The sequence below is a fragment of the Anser anser genome, assembly GCF_964211835.1.
Source record: "Anser anser genome assembly, chromosome: 3".
Taxonomy (NCBI): Eukaryota; Metazoa; Chordata; class Aves; order Anseriformes; family Anatidae; genus Anser; species Anser anser.
The window spans coordinates 67,543,652-67,562,376 of NC_139722.1; the positions used below are offsets into that span (position 1 = coordinate 67,543,652).

General features: G+C 38.8%; 1 protein-coding gene across 2 annotated transcripts in view; it reads right to left on the reverse strand.

Moving 5' to 3' along the window:
* TIAM2 (TIAM Rac1 associated GEF 2) overlaps window positions 1-18,725 on the reverse strand; it is a 137,896-nt gene that overhangs the window by 51,794 nt on the left and 67,377 nt on the right. Inside the window, exons 7-12 of one of the 2 annotated variants that reach the window (XM_083830958.1) lie at window positions 13,515-13,700; window positions 12,200-12,346; window positions 8,413-8,475; window positions 3,440-3,607; window positions 648-753; window positions 85-162 (exon numbers count right to left, since the gene is read on the reverse strand). In XM_083830958.1, coding sequence (XP_083687084.1) covers window positions 85-162; window positions 648-753; window positions 3,440-3,607; window positions 8,413-8,475; window positions 12,200-12,346; window positions 13,515-13,700 — 748 coding nt within the window. The remainder of the gene's footprint in view (window positions 1-84; window positions 163-647; window positions 754-3,439; window positions 3,608-8,412; window positions 8,476-12,199; window positions 12,347-13,514; window positions 13,701-18,725) is intronic. The other variant, XM_083830959.1, reaches the window with a different exon arrangement.

Here is an 18,725-nt window from a genome sequence, read left to right on the forward strand (position 1 = left end):
TCTCAGGGACAGAAAGCTCCTGAAAAGAGAAAGTAGATAATGAGAAGAATAAGAATTCCTGAGAGATGTTTTGGTTAAACTTACCAAAATCAGTTATGTTTTCAGTCTTTGTAAGATGAACGTGATAAACATTTAATGGACAAATTTCTATTTCATCATACACCTGTTGGAAAAAGAAAACAAAAACAAAAAACAAAACAGCAGAAGTTATCAAATTATGAAACTGCAAGCATCAAAGCCTAAACATACATTATGGGAAATAAATACAACACCATTTAAATTATTAAAGAGCCAAACCTTGCTATATTTACACAGAATTGTGTTACTTTGCAAGCATCATCTGCATCAGTGGGACTAAACACAGAGTAAACTAAACATAGAAAATCCAGCCTAGAGTTAAGACTGACACTTTGTGTCTGTACCAGAAGCCCCACTTCAATCTTCAAACAGCTCTTGAAGAGAGTGTTTGTAGTGCCTAGCCATCTGAACGTCTGCATAGGCATGAGCTGTGTGAACAAGGATGGCAGAATGCAATCCATGAACAGCTTTAAAACCTTATTTTAGATCTAAATCACACATATTCATAGGTGATAATTTAACTGTAGCTACAGACAACATGGAGCTTTATATAAAATGAATCACACTTTCCTGGTCTACTATGTATTCATATGGTTCAGGAGCACTGTACTCAGTATTTTCATCAACCAGTCTTCTGAGTTGTAGACCATAGTGTCTCGGCTCCAGCTGTTTCATCTAAGGAATATAAGAAAAGAATGGGTATTAGAATGTGTTATTTATTTCCAGAATCCCAGAGGACAAATAAGCGATACATACACACACACACACACCTTTAGGAATCACGCAATTTTAAACAAGTAATTTTCTAACTACTATTTTTGTGATATAAACAAAACTAGCTGCATTGCTGAGAAGATAATGTTGAAGTGCAATTTCCATTTTCCCTTAAAATCCTCCCAACTTCTTTCATAAGCACCTTGTCTTTGCTAATAGATTAACTGAATGTTGTTATATGTTTCCAAAGATATTATAACTGCTTTGTGTCCTTTTGAACTTACATTCACAACCTTTTCTGTAACTACTTGCAATGACTCAGTTCTGCTCAGCAACTTTTTCTTCTGATGTAGAAAATGTATACGCATGCATGGGCTGTTAGGAAAGGGGATGGGATGGGAAGCAGATTCCCTAAGGGTTTGCCTTTATTGGATTTTATTTTTATTGCTGGGTTTCATCTACGACCAGAGAGTTTCACCTATTTTTTTTCACCACATGAGGTCAAAGCCCAAATCCTGTATCAACAGGAAGTCAAAGGGAGATAGGAGTATTCCCAAAGGATATTAGCCTGAAAGTGTCGAGCCCCTGATGGGAGTATCTCTGAAAAATCAGGATGCTGGTGAGACCACTGCACAAAACATTTTATTTTAACATATTAATACAGCAGCATTGCTTAAAAAAGGGAAAAGGAGGAATGACTGCATACGTTCAGATTATTTAACCTCTTTAACACATCTCTGCAGCTTATGAAAACTAAATATACTGAGTAACTAGTAATTACTTGAACATTTTATTATGTGTAGCAGTTTATGAGTTGCATGTGTACTGTATCCTAAGTAATCGTATTCAAATGCACATTTCTTCTATATGTGCTATCCAAAAGACTCAGATGGAAAACAGAAATGAGAAAAGTATAAACCCCATAAAGCATGAATGAAGAAAAAAAACAACCTTTGAAATTTATCCTTATACACATAACATTCAAACATGTTCTGTTAAGAAGAAAGATTCCTTACACTCCTCAGAGCAGAATGAAAATGTAAGAAGGAAAAGAACCAGAATAGATTAATAGAAAGTATTCAGCATTAGAGAATGCTTATGAAAAGCTTTACACACAGAATAGAAAAAAAATAACACAGAAAAATGTTTCAGAAAAAAAATACTTAAAACTAAATTTTCATGTGACACAGACATTAAAAAATTAAGAGCCAGCTTTAGAATTACAAATATTTTGGAATGATGGAGTAAGAGAGGTAAGGAATTTCCTTTTCAACTTAATTTTATAAATATAAATTTTATTTCCTCTTTCAATGGTCTTCTACGTTACCTTAATGATTTCCAAATGTTTCAGCTCTACTGTGCCATCTGCTGGTCAAACAATATCTCATAAAATTCCTTTAACCTGTACAGTGAATTTTTAGGAAGTAAACTAGGCTAATAAACTGTTTCTCCAGGATGCAGTCTCCACTAACAAGAGTAATGAGAAGATAATTTCTTCTCAGTGATGTCTTGTAGATTAACTGTGACTTGACTACAAAGAGTGTGCTTATTTTGATTTAAAACACGTAGTACATCCTAGATTTTTAGAAACTTATATAATTCCTTTCTTTATTTATTTATACAACACTATCATGTGGAAAGAGCTATTAAACTGGGGCCTTTACATCATTAGAAGCCTAAAAATTCATTAACTTCAAGCCAGTTGAATGAGCTCACCTAAAATTTCACACTAACCTATGCCAAAAGCTACAAATAGATTTTGTACAGAGTGGGACTATGTACAAAAAAAAATCCTCTTTTTTTTTTCTCCATTTTTTTCTCTTTACTTGTGAAGTGAATAAACTATATTTACCACTTGTTAGAAAATAGGAAAACATGATTTGGGTGTGAAAATTTAGCTGTTCCAACGAGCTTGTTTGTGTAATTTGATTTGAATCATGAAGTCAGAGCCAAATTCAACCACTAACACAAATGAAGACCAAGGTGCCAGGTAAGTTGTGATGCTCTGGAGGTGGTGGTCTTTTGTTGGTAGTTAAAACTGGTATTTCTATTCTACTTTCCATCTGTGACTCCATTTTCTGTCCCAAGATCTACTGCAATCCCCCTCAAATTTCTGGCACTGACTGTCAAAACATAATGCACTCTTTGAAATTCTCAAGGAGAACATGCACTTCGTTAATCAAAAGCCAAAAAACGACCCTTGAAGAAGCAAACATAGATGTTAACCACTGCAACAGCAGTTTTCAACGTCTTATCTCCTGGCATTAAATCAAACAGTCCCCATTACTCCTCTGTGACTAATTTGCACAGAAAGCTCAGTTTGCTGCAGTGACAACTCAGAGTGGACACGGATGGAGATCTCTCAGGGGCTGATTACCTGGCAAACTGTCACCACTCCTTAAGGATTCAGTGTGCGCTGACTTGAGCAATGCCTCTTGAAAAGCTTTCCACAGTCCTGCTACCTTGGCTACAATACATAAATAATACTGCTAAAGGAAATGGTGCAAATGCTCAAAATGTGCCTTAATGTAGGGACAGGCAGACACTGTTATTATTCGTTCACTATTAAGGAGTCCTCAGATATATTACGGTCCTTCTGAAGTCCACAGCTATTAACAAGGTACAATCGTACATGAAAAATTAATACCTTGCAGGCCAGAGAAAGAACATCTTCCACCCTGTGTTCTGGCTTGAGGGTTAATGCTACTCCTTGGCCATCGCAGAAGTGCACATATGTTTGTGTTTCCCAGGCACCCTCCTTCTGGATGCTGTCTGGCACTGAGCAGTAGACGTTCAAAAATTCATCAACTTGCTGCTGGAAACAAGGGAGAAAGGTACAACACATGAGGATGTTGCTAAAATAAAAAATATACAGTTCCATTGATAGCTTGCAGTGCACATATACCACCAGATCTTCAGACACAGTACTGTGCATTTTCCCATGGTAAGCAAGGGACAAAGTTCTGTTACCTGTTCTTATTCATTGTCAATGACTCAATTTTCTTGAGAATGGATTGCATTCCCACTGAGTTCCCATTATGGGCTTTTATGCCTTTATCTCATATTATTTGTTGATTTAACTCTAAGTGAAAATATGTAGCTACCTGATATTATACCGCAGTGGGAAACTTTTATTAAGAAGAATTGAGTACTACAATTTTATCTAATTAACAAATGTGAAAAGAAAAAGAACAAAAAAAAAACCCACATAATTACTGTAATTTTAGCAGAAAATGATAATATAGCAAACTTCCAGCAGAGAGCACTGTAGAGCAAAGCTTGCCATAACATAAAGGACTAAAGCAGGAATAAAATGTTCTCATTCTATTTACAGTTTAAGATCATATTATTTGATAGGTAGCAGAGTACTTGCTTGTTTACCATTCTGGCTCACATTCACATTCATTGCAAAGCCACTCAAGCTTGATCAAATACAATATCCACCCTAACTAAAATCCCTGTCATTTTATCGCCCTTCATTTTCACGCTTTCTTCTGCACTACACTTCAGGCTAGACGTTTCAGAAGCCACACAAGGAGAAGAAAAACACTGAGAGCAGTTCTGAACTTGGAGTTTCACCTCTCTATTTGGGTCTGCCTGTTCAGCATGTCACTCCACTGCCCCTATCGAGGTGTTTATATAGAGAGGCTCCCTGGATTCCCCATTTCAGCCAAAGGAAAGTGACAATAACCCAGTAAAGCAGCAGAACTGTGACCCAAGACAGATCTTAAGATAGCCTGAGCTGTTCTCAGGAGTGCCTACTTCCTGACTGCTTTTTCTTTGTTGGTTTGTTCTTTTCCCCTGTTGCTGTGGGTTGGAGTGTTTTTGTTGCCTACACAAAGCCCCTTGATTATGCAATTCTTCCTCCTGACTCTGCAGGGACACAAGGCCAGTGGTCCACTGCAATTAAAAGCTCCAGCAAAATCACTGCACAGGGACTGCTTCCCTTGCTGCAGGCAGCAAAGTTATTGACAACAATCTACCAGTAGCAACAAAGAGACCAGTATTATTTTGTTTTTCTAAATAACAACTGTGGCTGTAAAAACGATGTAGTAAGCGGTCCTACTTATGTAATTACCAAACAATGCAGAAATTCAGGTTGCAAACGAACCACAGGAATAATTTTATGCAAGAGTAATGCTGGTTTTGGCAGAATTATATTAATGCACTAATAGCATGCAAGAATCTTATACTGATTGCTCAACTGTCCTTTTTAAATAGCTAAAAATGACACATTGATTAACATAGGTCCATGGAATCCTACTAAAATAGAGCAACTACTATGCATAACAGCAATCCTGTTATGCTACTGCAATTAATGGAGCGATGAAATCTACACCAGGTGAAGTTTCACCTCGGTGGCTGTGGTTCCAACCTGCTTGTAAAACTGTTATTGTTGAAGAAGATAATTCCAGCAGAACCGTGGTCCTCTCAGAAAGCAGTAAATCAAGTGCCTGGTAATAAATGATGACCTCCTTCCACAGTGTAAGTAGGAGGAATGAGAAAGGGCAAGGCATGCATGCTGCAAGAGTTGAGATGGAAATGGTCAGACTGAATTCTCCAGGGGCTTCCTTCAGGGAAAGCTGAAGCCATGTTGACTTAGGTAGGGAGATGCTCCCAGCAATTCAGACATTTGTAATTACCAGAATGGTTTATTGCCCTGCGATAGTAGCTCTTCGTATCTGTTCAACAGAAATAAATCACACTATTGCCAGGGATTAAAATAAAGAGGATGAAGGTGATGAGAAATAAGTTTAAAGTCACCTTCTTCTGGCAGCTTTTAAGACAAGACAAAGTTCTTCCACCCAAAGACTCTTTCCTTTCTTTGCCATGCATACTGGTGCCCAAACATAAGCCTTGTCTCTGTTACTAAACAAAAATATGTTCCTTAACTGCCGTCAAGATACTGTTGCTTCATCCACATTTTCCATCTCAGAAAATGTGACATGAAAAGAGATTTTTTTTTCCTGTTATGCCTGCAGTGACTAATACTACAATAGTTCATTCATTCATTGCCACGTAAAGTTAAAACAACCCATCCAATTTTCCAGAAATATGCGCCAGGATTTGCAGACTGTCACACGTTGTGCCATAGGGTTGCTGCAGGACCAATAGGTTACTTCATAATTTCCCCCACTATTTGTCTCTGTTTTTATCATCCTTTTCAGGGAAAATATAGCCTTCCTGGCAGACTTCACTGTTTGTAATTCACCGCATTCCTCAGGTAGCATTTTATAAAAGTTTTGATCCTGTTTGTGTTTTTTATTGAAATCAGCCAATGAAAATGGGCTAACGCCAAAGTAACGGTTTTCAGAGTTATGATGAATCACTTCTGAGTTGTCGGATGATTCATGAAAATGTCAGGATCTTAAAAATGCCCACACTATATTTAATTCCCATAAAAAAAAAAAAAAAAGGGTTTTGAAATACAGTTCAGATGATGTTTTTCTAGAAATAAAGTTGAGATCCAGAGCTCCACTTCAGCACCTAAACTGAGGTGGGTTTTGAGTCCTGAAACAGCCCTGCTAAGCTCTGCAAACGGCCTCTCCAAACTCTGCAGCGAGGCTGACCACACGTCAGCCCCCTCCACCCAGGAAGCAGGGCAGTGAGCCCCTGCCTGAATTCAGCAAAGTAACTTAGGATAACACATAAGCCCCGTTGCAAACGCTGGGTCGAGACATCAGACCTTGTCCTTTGCCAGACAAGGGAAGCGACACTGAGGGAAGCAGACATCTTTCTCCCTGCCCTGCGGCACCTCCAAAACCTGTCTGTATCTCCTCAGAAGGGTTCAAGAAGAGCGAGCTGTGCCAGAGGACACGCGACCCACGGTGGCACCATCAACCCCAATGGGGTCAGTGCTAAACCGAGGGAGCAGCACAGCATCCCTCTGGGAGGAACCTTCACGAGTTGCACCCAAGAGGTTTTGCCTCATCTGTTTTAGGAGGGACCTTACGTTCCATGGTTTAAGAGGACCTGACAAGAATGAATTGTCTTTGCTATTGCTGAGGCGTGAAACTGAGGCAATCTGACACCACAGCCATCAGTACATTTTGGAGGAATTGGTGAGTGTTCTCTACAGGAGACCATGTCACCCAGAAATCCCAAATTTATTTGGAAAAGAGCAGGGCGATTTGGTATAAATACCTTCCCATCCCAGGGAAATAACAGGGTGGTCAAATAATGAAGGGAATTCATTTGTTTCGGTATATTTCTTCAAAAGACACACAAAAAAGTGAAGATACTTTCAGGAGGCAAAACAGCATTACAGGATTAGCTGCTGTCAGTTGGAGATGCCTCTCAGTGGTATCATTTCTGCATAATTATATATTCACTATGTAGCCACTAAATGAATATCCTTGATGGGAAAATAAACCTTGCAGCACGTGATATAAAAAAAAATAAAAATAAAAAAATACAACAACACATAAAACTATGAGAAATGACGAACTTTGTCCAAACCTTTGTCATGAGATTCATTACAACTGTTCACTACAGTTAATCATTTTCAAGAGCAATATTTCATTCTAAATGCAAACTCTGACTTTTTGTCTAAGAACTGGTATATACATATTCATCTGAAAAGGAATAGTTCTGTGGCATGGTTTTTATTTTTATTTATTTTATTTTTTGTTAAGTCTTCTTCCAAGTTTTAAACTACGTTGGAGAATATCTGACTCAGGAAACAAAGGAGGAAAAGGGACAGAAGGTTAAGTAGAAAGACAAACATCTCTTTTTGTCTGGTATGTGTTCTAATTAAAGCAATCTAGTTATACTATACACAAAACAAAGTCCAGAAACCCTGTGTCTAATATTTAATTTTAATCTTTTATTTGCAGCTTATCTGCACAAGCCTACTAAGGGAGGAGGAGTCTATCCATATAAACTCTGCAGTAGGTAGAAAACACTTAGTAGTCCTACATGTGTTATTACGAACTTCAGAGCATCCTGCTTTGCTTCTAGACCAGGGGACAACAATGCTGTCCTCAGGGAGGCTGCAGGAACGAAGAGGGATGGTGCCTGATGTGCTGGCACTCTGCTCTGCTCCTGCACAAGGCGCCTTTCTGTGGGCACTGAACGGTATCAGCAGCAGCTATTTTACTGGGCAACGCAGTTGAGGGGATGCCACTTCCTCTTACTTGACTTGGGCAATATCTAGCTATACATTAACTCACACTTCTCTGCTGGTATGCCCCACAGGATTAAATTAGACTTAATTTGCCTTAATACTAAAAATATAAAGGTTCTGTTGAACTTGGCAAAGTAGAAAATACAGCATGGGTTTTGCCATGCTATGAAAGATGTTTTCTAGCAGATTCACTTCCAGATCTCTCTCTGTCTTAGACACCACCTTACAGATAGTGTATACCTGTATGGACTAGTGCTATAAATAAGTTTCATGGGATTTTTATTTGTTTATTTATTTATTTAAAGCTACCATGCATCTTCAGAAACTTATGTTAAAGTGGTGTCATTAGCAGAATTATAATTCGGGCATCTAACACTAACTGTACTTTTATGAACCTCGGTGGGGTTTCTGAATCAGTCTCATCATATGCTTAGTGAAACATATTCAGGAATTTGAAAACCAGATGGTGCAGAATAGGGACAGGCTTATCTTACCTCAGCAGAGTTGGCTGAGTTCTGGGCACCAGCAAATCCATGTCCTCCAGCTGAATCAAAAATCTATTAAAAATAATACAGATAAATAAATGGATTAAACAAATTAAAAACTTTATTTCTTATGTGCATTAGGCAAATTCTTTGAATAATTAAAACCAAAAACTAAATGAATATATCAACTTCCTAAACACCAGGGATTGTTTTGAACTTCTGATGGCTTTATTCTGGCTAGAATTAGTATTAAAGAAATGAATTCTCCCTCCATATAGAAAATTTAAGTTAGTTCTCAAATTCAGGCCACATGTACACTTATATTCACACATATATCAAAGTATCCACATGCTTGTTTCCTTGTTATTTTTTTTTGTTTTGTTTTTGTTTTGTTGTTGTTGTTGTTTGTTTGTTTTCTTTGTTTGTTTGTTTTTCCTATCTACTATTTAGCAATAATGTTAAAGCCATTTACCTTCAAATCATGCACTATGCCACTATGCTCCAAGATACAGTTTTACCCTTTGGCATATCATTTGATATAGCTACAAATCTCGTAATGATTTAAAAGAACTATATCAAATTAATGTTGAACTTTCAGAAAACTTCTTACCCTGTAGTTTTTCAGCTCTTCTACCTGAGCAGTTAGCTTGACTCTATTCATGGCAAACTAACTTTAGCTTGAAAGGCATACTTGACCCGCACCAGTACTAGCAAGGAATTAAAATAACTGACTATTGTGCCTGCTCTGTAACTGATGAAAGCAGAAACTGCAACTTACATTCTCCATCTGTGTAGAAGTCAGTAGTTTCTGGAGAGATACCGTAACTAGCAGTTTTTAGTATTTCACAAAGGTGGAAAGATTATTCATGTAATTAAAAAAGAAAATAAATCAATAAATAGCTAAGGATACAATCAGATATTTTGGTGAAAAGGGCTGTATAAACATAAAGATAGGTCTATCCATCTTACATACCGGCTTGAGATTTGCAGGTACTAACATTACCATCCTAAAGTGCAAATATAAATAGCATTTTTGGTCTACTGAAGTCAACAAATCAGGACAATATCAAACTTAAATCTACTTATTTTTTTTTTTTTTTCCTAGCAGAAACCTTTTGGATAATCCAAGGCAATGGATTTCTAAAATTTCATATGAAATGCAGTTTTTGACGATGTGAATAACAGGCACCACTTTTTAACTTCCTTTTCCTTGCCTTACCCACAGATGTAGTCAAAGCATTTTATTGTTTATGATTTCTCAAAATAGTTTATCATTTAGATTGAAGAAAAGCAGATAAGCATTTAAGAAACTGAGGATAATGTGAGCCTAGACATCCCCCATCTGCTACAGTTCAGTTTTATTAACTGATTTCTAAAAGACTGAGACACTTCAATAACGTTTATGAAAGCCTCCCAGCATAGAAGCTCTGAACACATTTTTTCCCCCTTTTATTTTTTTTCCAAATTATTATTAACAACATACAATTAAGTTAAAAGTAAAAACTTCTCTGGCACAATGATGTTCAAGAACATAACATCTAATTTTGAAGCTAGGGTACTGTAGGTAAAAACATACTAGCTGTAGTCAAATGAACTTTAATTAAATCCATGAAAGCAAGAAATTTTTAACCTATTTTTTGAAACGGGCTTTGGAGCACAATAAGGAGAGAACCAATCTCCATTTTTCTGCTTAACCCAGTTTCCCATCATTTGAAAGAGATGACAAGAAAGACAGCCCCAGGCCCATTCTGATTTTAATATACAATTATGTGCATACACGCAAGTCTGAGCAATGACATGGCTCCCTTTTCTGCCACCTTCCAGGTTCATGGGTCAGTTTTTAATCCATGCTTTTAAAAATTCTTCACTTTTATGGCTGAGTCATAGCCCGGTGTTATTAATATGCAGCACTCAGCATTTACATTTCCTTAATTTTATTGTAGGATGTTTAAGAAAGAAAGAAAGAAAAATAATAAATACAAGAACCTGAGCTCTTGGATGAAAATGAACACTTTTTTGGGCCAGCTGGGTGCAAGCTTTGGAACAAAGAGGGTGAGGACACGCTGGGGACACCTCCACCTGCAGCCAGGGCTCCCTCCACCGTGCTCAGAAAAGCACTGGCAGGGCAGCAGGAGCGTCCTCTCCTTGCTGCGGAAATGAGATTCCCTGTCCCTGAGCTCCACAGAATCCCCTTCACGGGCTATAAAGCATACAGGAGGATGTATCACGCAGTTAAGACAGTGAGAGGTATCAGCCCAGCTGGGAGCAGAGCTAAGGGGCATAGCATCCCTTCCCCCAGGCCTGTTATTAATAAAGAAATAGAGGTGCAGGACTCACAGACCACCCTCCCTTGCCAGGGAGTACACTGGAAAATATATGAAAAGGACCACCTGGAGAAAATCCCTCCTTCAGTTCCCTCTTTCAAAAGGCAGACTTGAGTTTCTATTCTTATTCAATTTCACCATGTAAACACATCTTGATTGATATACTAAAATACCTAGCAGTCACCCAAAGATTTTTCAACCCAGCACAACACGTAGATAAATATTCACCCATTAAAAATATAAACCACTAAACAAGAAAATCCTGACGTGTTATTTTGCAACAGTAAATCTGTTGCATCAGCTCTGGGTCTATTGCAATGCAAGCACAGATAGGCTTGCTTAAATATTCCACAAGCAGAATGCCACGTGCAACAACAGCCAATTTTCAAGTGCCAATCATAGATTTTTTTTTTTACAAATAAAATCAAAATACAAGACTCAGGGAATAGCAGGAGCAAGGTCACCTGATGAACACAGCACAAAATACTGCTTTGCAGTATTAACAGCAGACGTGGCAAAGGCCAACGACAATAGTAATGCTCTGAGCGTGGGTGCACATCTACAACTTCTGCCTTACCATCAAGGAAGCATCTCTGCTGTTATTTATTTATTTATTTTCCCCAAGGGGAAGGCTGTGAACTTTTGTTTCGCATTCAGTTGTGTTTTTATTGAGGAAATACAGATTCCACAAGTGTGAGGTTTACACTAAATGCATGCATAGGCTGTTAGTTTCTTAAACAGAAGAGGACCCTGCAAGATGCTGTTGTGTTAGCAGCGATGCAGCCCTCCAGAGAGGCATCTGTGAGGAGGCAGTATGCAGCCTTTCCCGCAGGGGCCTGCCTGCCCCAGCACATCGCATCTGTGCCAAGCCTTCAGCTTAAGTAAACTGGCACAGCTTCATTCGTCGGCTGTCTGCACCTACTGGAAAACTGGCCTCCTTGCACGAAAGCAGTCTTCGCCTTGTGGCTACTTCCAGGCAGAACATGCTACTTCGTAGAGGTGATTCCAAGGCCACCATCCGCAGACCAGTCACTCTTTTTCCTTGAAAACTCACCTGTGTTCTTCTGTATTAAATTGCAATAGTACTTCAAAGTCCTAGTTATGTGTCAGCACAATGCTGTATTAAGGATTTGCATACAAGCCCTCTCCAACAAAACCCTACTTCCAAACAGTTTACAATGTGGCCAAAAGACGAGTTTTCTTACAAATTCAAACCTGATGGTCTCGCACTGCAGATAATAAACTAACCCACTGTGTCAAAAGCTTTCATTTACCAACCACGCTTACCACAAAGGAATCAAAAAATAGATATGTACTGATGCCTCTTCACAAATCTACTGAAATTGCAAAGGCAAGTTTGATAGACAGATGTCTCCTTCCCCATGCACCAACAGCATCTGCCAGAATTAGCCCCAGAAGAAACAAGCCCTTCTCTGCTTCCAGTACCCCAATCATCAGCAAGTAAGATTTACCTGTGTTATGGAAGGTCGCTTTTCTTTTCCTTTTCTTGCCAGTGTGTCCAGTCCTTTCAGTGAAGAAAATAAACCCTTTTTATTACGGACTCTTTGCGACAGAGACAGGGTACGCTTCCTGAGAGCAGCTTCATCCCTGGAGCAGATCTATTTAAACACAGACAGGCCTTCTTATAGCACTTTCATAAGAGCAAAAGACCTAGTTATTTCAAACTGAGACATCAAATGAAAGTTACTTCAGCTTATCTCAAGGACAACGATTAAACTTTACGTACCAACACTTCTTTTGGTATTCAAATGGCATAACAGCATAATTATTTGTCATGGGGCAAAAGAAGACAGATTGAAAGAACTGAGAAAATATAGCTCTGTACAACAGAAAAAGTTAATGAACAGACTCGAAGAATGATAATCTATTAGTCAGATATAAACTTGCTAGAGGAAGAAAGACTCTAAACTGGCAAATATAGGAGATAAATGTGCTATACCATTGTGTTATTAACAAGCAATGACACAAAACACACAGTTAAAAATAGCAGTAGAGAGAAACGAATTCTCTGATGAGACTTTGAGGGCTACTGTTCCTTGCAGCAAACAAGGTCCACCCCCCTCTGCAAGGACCAGCCTCACAGCCCTGTAAAGGATAAAAAGCGGAGGCAAACCTGCTATTGCCGTAGTTCTCTTGAAGCCAACAGGTTGACAACAGCTTACAGTAGCTGAGGAGCTTCCTCATTCTTTGCACACAGAGGCCATAGTTTTTTTAAATGACATTTCAGCCTATTCTAAAAACACTTTCTGTTCAGGAGGGTATCAAACTGCTTCTAAAAACTGAAAAACGTTTTAGGTGGTCTGGGACCTCCATAAAAGATCAGCTCAACCCAGAGGGACCAGAATCACTTGTGGAAATTTTAGTGTTAGGCTCTTTTCACTATAAGTTACTTAGGTCCTATACACTTTAAACTCCTAACTCAAAGGGGGTAAAATCCCAGTGACAGAATTCCAACACTATGACTTCTTTACATTTACATCTACTTTCATTTATTTATTTATTTTTAGATATGAGTCAAAAGTGCCTGATTTTGGATTCCTTAGGGACCAAAAAAAGTCATGGCCATATCCTCATGGTTTCAAAGTCTGTCTCTGTGTAAGAACATTTTCTGCAGTCAAGGAAGAGACAGAAAGGGTGGGATGAGAACAAGGCCATCTGAACAATGAATGTGGGTGCACCCATGAATTATCCTAGCACAATTCCACATGTAAGTACATTAATGATGGCTTTGTGTAGCACACCCATAAGAAGTGCATTCAGACTTACCAACGCATGGAAGGATGACACAGAGAAAATTCCGAGCCTCCCCAGTGCTAATTTTGAAGGACGACTGGCAGCAGCCAAAAGGCTCTTTGGGTTTGGGAGCTCCCCACCTTGCAAACTGGCTAGGTAACATCGCATTCGGAAAAGGTCCATATTAAATTTTTCCAAGTTCTGTTCCCATTGCTGGATCTGTTTAGATATAAAAAGGGACAATTAAAAGAGGAAAAATGTCTTTGTGGGCTGCACTGAAAATCTGAGCTCTTCCACAAACCCATAGTAAATTACTTTCATCTGGTGGTATATGGATTAGATTAGTTATTCCCTGCCAAAACACATTCAGTCATATTGTGTTACATCAACCCAAAAGATGGCTTGAAATAAAACAAAGCTGGTGGTCTTAAATGCATACTGACAAGATGAACATACCATGAACTTCGGGTAGTTTGATAGCCACAAAAGCAGTTACATAAAAACATAACCCTGTGGTTCATGAGGGCTTTTTTTTTTTTTCCTCCTTTTTCTTTTTGGAGATTAGTTTTGTTTCCTTCATTTTTATGAGCTTAGATTGTACAGCTGCCTGGCTGAAAGCAAGGCTGCATAGCTACAACAATTCACTACGCTAGGTGAAGTAGCTGTGCTGATAGGTTCTGCTCAGGCTTTACCATCTTCCTACGGCCTCTCTATCCGTAAATAGGAGACAATACTGGCAATGTGAGCGTGTACGACTCTTTTTCTGACTAATAGGTTAAGACATGCTTATGCTCAGCCATACTGCAAAAATGAGTTATATATACTCAATACGAATTGCTGGACCAAAAGCAAGAATGTATACATACTTCTTCGTGAAATTTTTAAACATATTTAACACAGAGAGACGCAAATGTAACAGACAGGCTTAATCTAATTTTAAGGTAAAATTAAGAAAGTGAAAAGACTCAAATATATACTAGTTGAGTACAGTTCTGAATCAAGACTTGGATGACAGATTTTAAGTATTTGTGTAGATGCGCACTCACCTACACAAACACATAAACGCTGCACTGAAGTCAGATTTTGCTTTTGATTTCCCCAGTTTACAAATTGGTAGCTGCAGCTAAAATCTGCAGCACAGTGTACAACATAGAATAAGATTGATAAATAGTACCAACAAGAACACAGCTGTGTTTAATATAGTAGATATTCACACATGAAAAGGCAGAACAGGCATGTACATTAGGTTAATGTACATTAAGTTCATGTTCATTAGCTGAAGATCGTTAAAATTCCCTGACAATGCTCTCCTTCACATGTCAGCTCAAATCACTGTAAGCTTGTTGTTAAACAGGTGGTTTATGGTTGTGGAGGAAGTTTATCGCTTTTTCTAACACCCATTGCCTTCATACCTTTCACCGACACGCCTTGCCTGTCCCTGGGAGTACAGGACATTATCACCTTAAGTTTAGATTAATCAAGGACAAGCAGCTTTATGACTTAGAAAACAAACTGATAAAAACCATAAAAATATCAGGTGAACTATATGACCTACAGGCTCTAGAAGCAAAATCAGTTCAGTTTCCTTATAATGCTGACAAATACCACAAATTACACAAGTGTCTTACTTTCTCTTACTTTCCACAATGATGAAGTGAGCAATGAAAGGGCAAGAACTGCCCTTTTAACAAAATGGTGCTAAAGGCATGTACTACAACTGACAGAGATGTTACCTATTCTGGCTTCCTTACACATGACCTTACAGACTATAGCATCAGTTATAGCTAGCTAAACCTGTGGAAGCAAGAAGTGATCTTATTTGGCAGGGAGGATACATCTGCAAATATGAAATTACTAGTTACTGTACACTAACAAAAACATCTTTCAAGAAAGCATTGTTAAAAGCAAAACATTGAATTTACAAAAGCTTATAACGAGAGCAACTCACAAAAATTCAGAGAAAAAAGGACAGAGATATGCACACAATGAAGATGCCTCCTCTAATCTCTCACTACAGACATTCAAAATGTCTTTGTGTTCCAGAAAGAACAATAATTTTTTCTTGGATTTATTTGATCACTGTCCTTTACTTTGCATTTTTTTTTTTTTTCTCTCAGACACTCTTCACCCAGTATTTTTCTGCTTGCTAGTACCTTACATGTGGGATGATTCCAGAAAGAGGCTTTGTGCCTAGCTCTTTCACCATGTTGACACCCAGCTAGAATGAGAACATGGTTGCCAGCTTTTCACAAAGCCAAAAGCTACAAGTTCAGGTGAAGTCTTTCCCTTTAGGATGACATCTCCACGGGTACAAAGCCAAGCCAATTTTGAACACCTCAGGAACAGAGCAAGGGCGCTGCTGGAGTGGAGCATCCTGTTCCCACTGAACACGAGTTGAACACAGGCATTCTTGTGTTTCTGAGGCTTTCTTCAAGATCCTGATTACACATTTCTACTCAGTTGTACATTCAAATAAAGACAATCTAAGAAGGGGGAGTGAGGTACAACATAAGGACATTCAGAAGAAATAATTAAATTACAGTGTTTATCAGTCATGCAGGATGCTAGTTAATCAGCTCCAAAAGCATCGGTAATCACGATGTTACATTTAATGGCATTAGCAAAAGCTGTAGGCAGGGAATTTCTGGGATTGTCTTGCAGTCTTATCAAAACCAGGGACGTCTGGAACCAATTGGAGACCACGAACCAATACCAGCTGCTATTTGTATAAGCCTTTTAAACTATGATAATTCTTCCTAAAGATTTATATTCTTGAAAACTAAATGGGGGAAGCTCACAAATAAAAAAGCAACAACTTCAAAGTGCAGTATGACCTGGTCCATGAAGTTAATTTACAGCCCGCAGATTAGATGCTGCAATCCTCATTCTGCTATTGTGTCAGGAAAATCTCTGACCCACGTGGGAGGACTGCCTGAAAGACGGCTCAAGGACTTAGCTTCATTGTGCACAGACAAGACAGACCTTTGAAATCTCTTCTAAAGCAAATGGGAAAAAGTGGATGCAGCAGACAGCAGTGAGAGTGGGAATGGGTGACAGAGGCTAACAGCAGTACGAAGTGAGTCCGCAAAGAGATAAGAGATAATGGCCTGAAGTGAGGCGCGCCAAAACAAACAAGCATACATGAAACCGCACCCAGTGTGACCTACTCAGTTATTACTGCTTGCCTGCACTGCAGGCTTGAGTATCCAGGGCATCCAAAGCCCTTCTCCCTCTAACCCAGTTTCAATCACAGTTGAAAAAACTATGTAGAGACTTCTAGGAAAAGCATTAAAGGAGGTGAAGCAAATGGCAAGATGGCATCCTCAGAACAGGTAAGTTTTGTTGCAAGGATGTCTGGGTTTAGTGGCAGCATGAGAGAGCACTTGAGAAAGACAAGGAGAGGCCACCCAAATAAATCTCTCAAGGCTAATAGGATCCCTGTAAAGTGGAGAGAAAAAGGAGACTATGGCAGAAGGGTAGAAAGTAGTAAAATGCGGGAAGCCCGAAGAGTTAGGGCCATGGATGATTTAGTTTGGGCCATCGGGAGAAACTAAGGCAAAGAAGCCTGATGCAGGGACAAGACAGCAATTATGTGGGGATCGCTAAGTGAAAGGGCTAATGTTGGCAACAGAGATTTAGACCAGGCAGGAGATCTTAAGGGTTAACTTACTTTTGGCAGTCCTTATAGCAGTAATGATCTTTTTCAGATTATAAACAGTAAATTCTCCTCCAGGCTAGTGAAACAATTGTAAATTAATTACATTTAAAATCATGCGAACAGGTGAGCTAAAGGGGGTTTCTGTTCATTCAATAACTCTGCCAGGTTTGCTCCATGTAAACTCTAAATTGGGAGCTTGGGAAAGCCAAAGGGATATATTCAGAAAAGGGAGCTCAGGCCAGGAGGTTCCAGCACATGACACAGGGATCCATCAAGTACTGCTTAGGAGATCATAAAAAGTGGACAGGGAAGAACAGTTCCTATCTAACAGTTTCGGGCTCCTTGCCCATCCTATCCTACAGTGCAAACAGCATCCTTTGGGAATGGGGAAGGACTCTCTCTCTTTCAAATCCACAAAGAGAGACCAATGTAATAAAACCCAAACCAGAATATGAATAGCCGAAAGTTGTGCCAGAAATGACACCATATCAACTCAAATAGGAATACTTCAAGGAATGGGAGGAAGGAAGGAAGTTGCCTCCTGGACAGCTCACCTGACAACAAAACCAGTTCTCCACTTTGCATTTATTTAAGGTAGCATACAAGAAAAGACACAGAGGGAGGAGGGTGTTCTCTCAGTGTGTAAGCCTTTTAAACTGATTTGATTTAGCAGCAGTTCTTACACTGTACAGAAACATGAGCTCCTCACTGACATAATTCACTATCTTTAGAAACAAGAAATGCAGATTTTTCCCCTACACATCTTCTGTCCAGATTGAAAGTGTCTCCGCGAGCTGATGTAGGGAACTCTGTGGATTTAAAAGAAACTTCTGCTGCTGTTTTATATGAACAGCTTTTTAACCACATTACAAACAACACCAAACTCTTTGCATTCCAGTCCCCGGTTCTCAGACACAATTCATATTGCACCCATCTGGATAAATGAGTCACTCAGCATCTGGGGACAGGGAAAAGAGTTTTATTGTCATTACTTCCTAAAGAGAACTCAGAGAAGCAAAAATATCACTCTCCCAGAAATTCCATTACTTTAAAGGATACTACAGAGATACTGTTATTACTTTAAGCTCAAAGAAATAAAAATAGAACATAATACAGCGAAACAACAATGATGTGCTCCTTTATTTTTCATTCTGCCTACTGACTTAAGAAACAGTTAAAATTTCTTGCAATAACATGATGATAGTTTTATGGTTTTTTTTTGTTGTTGTTGTTGTTTTGGTTGGTTGTTTAAATGTCATCTTCCTGATTGTTTTGGATGGTCAGAATTGTCATGATTTCTAACCAAAATGGAGAGAAGAAAACCTATTCCCAATACCACTGTTAGCACAAAAGTTCACCTGCATCTACCTAATTTATATTCTTGTCAATAATCTGACTGAAACTGGCAGTACTACATGCATGTCTATAGCCAGGGATGTAATTCAGAAAGCCACTGATTGTTATTATCCAGCTGCCCCTCCCCAAAAAACAGAAGACGAGATCTTCCTGCACACACTCCTGCACCAACTTCATCCTACAAGCCACTGCTATGCAATTCTACATTCAGTAATAGTTTATTCATTATA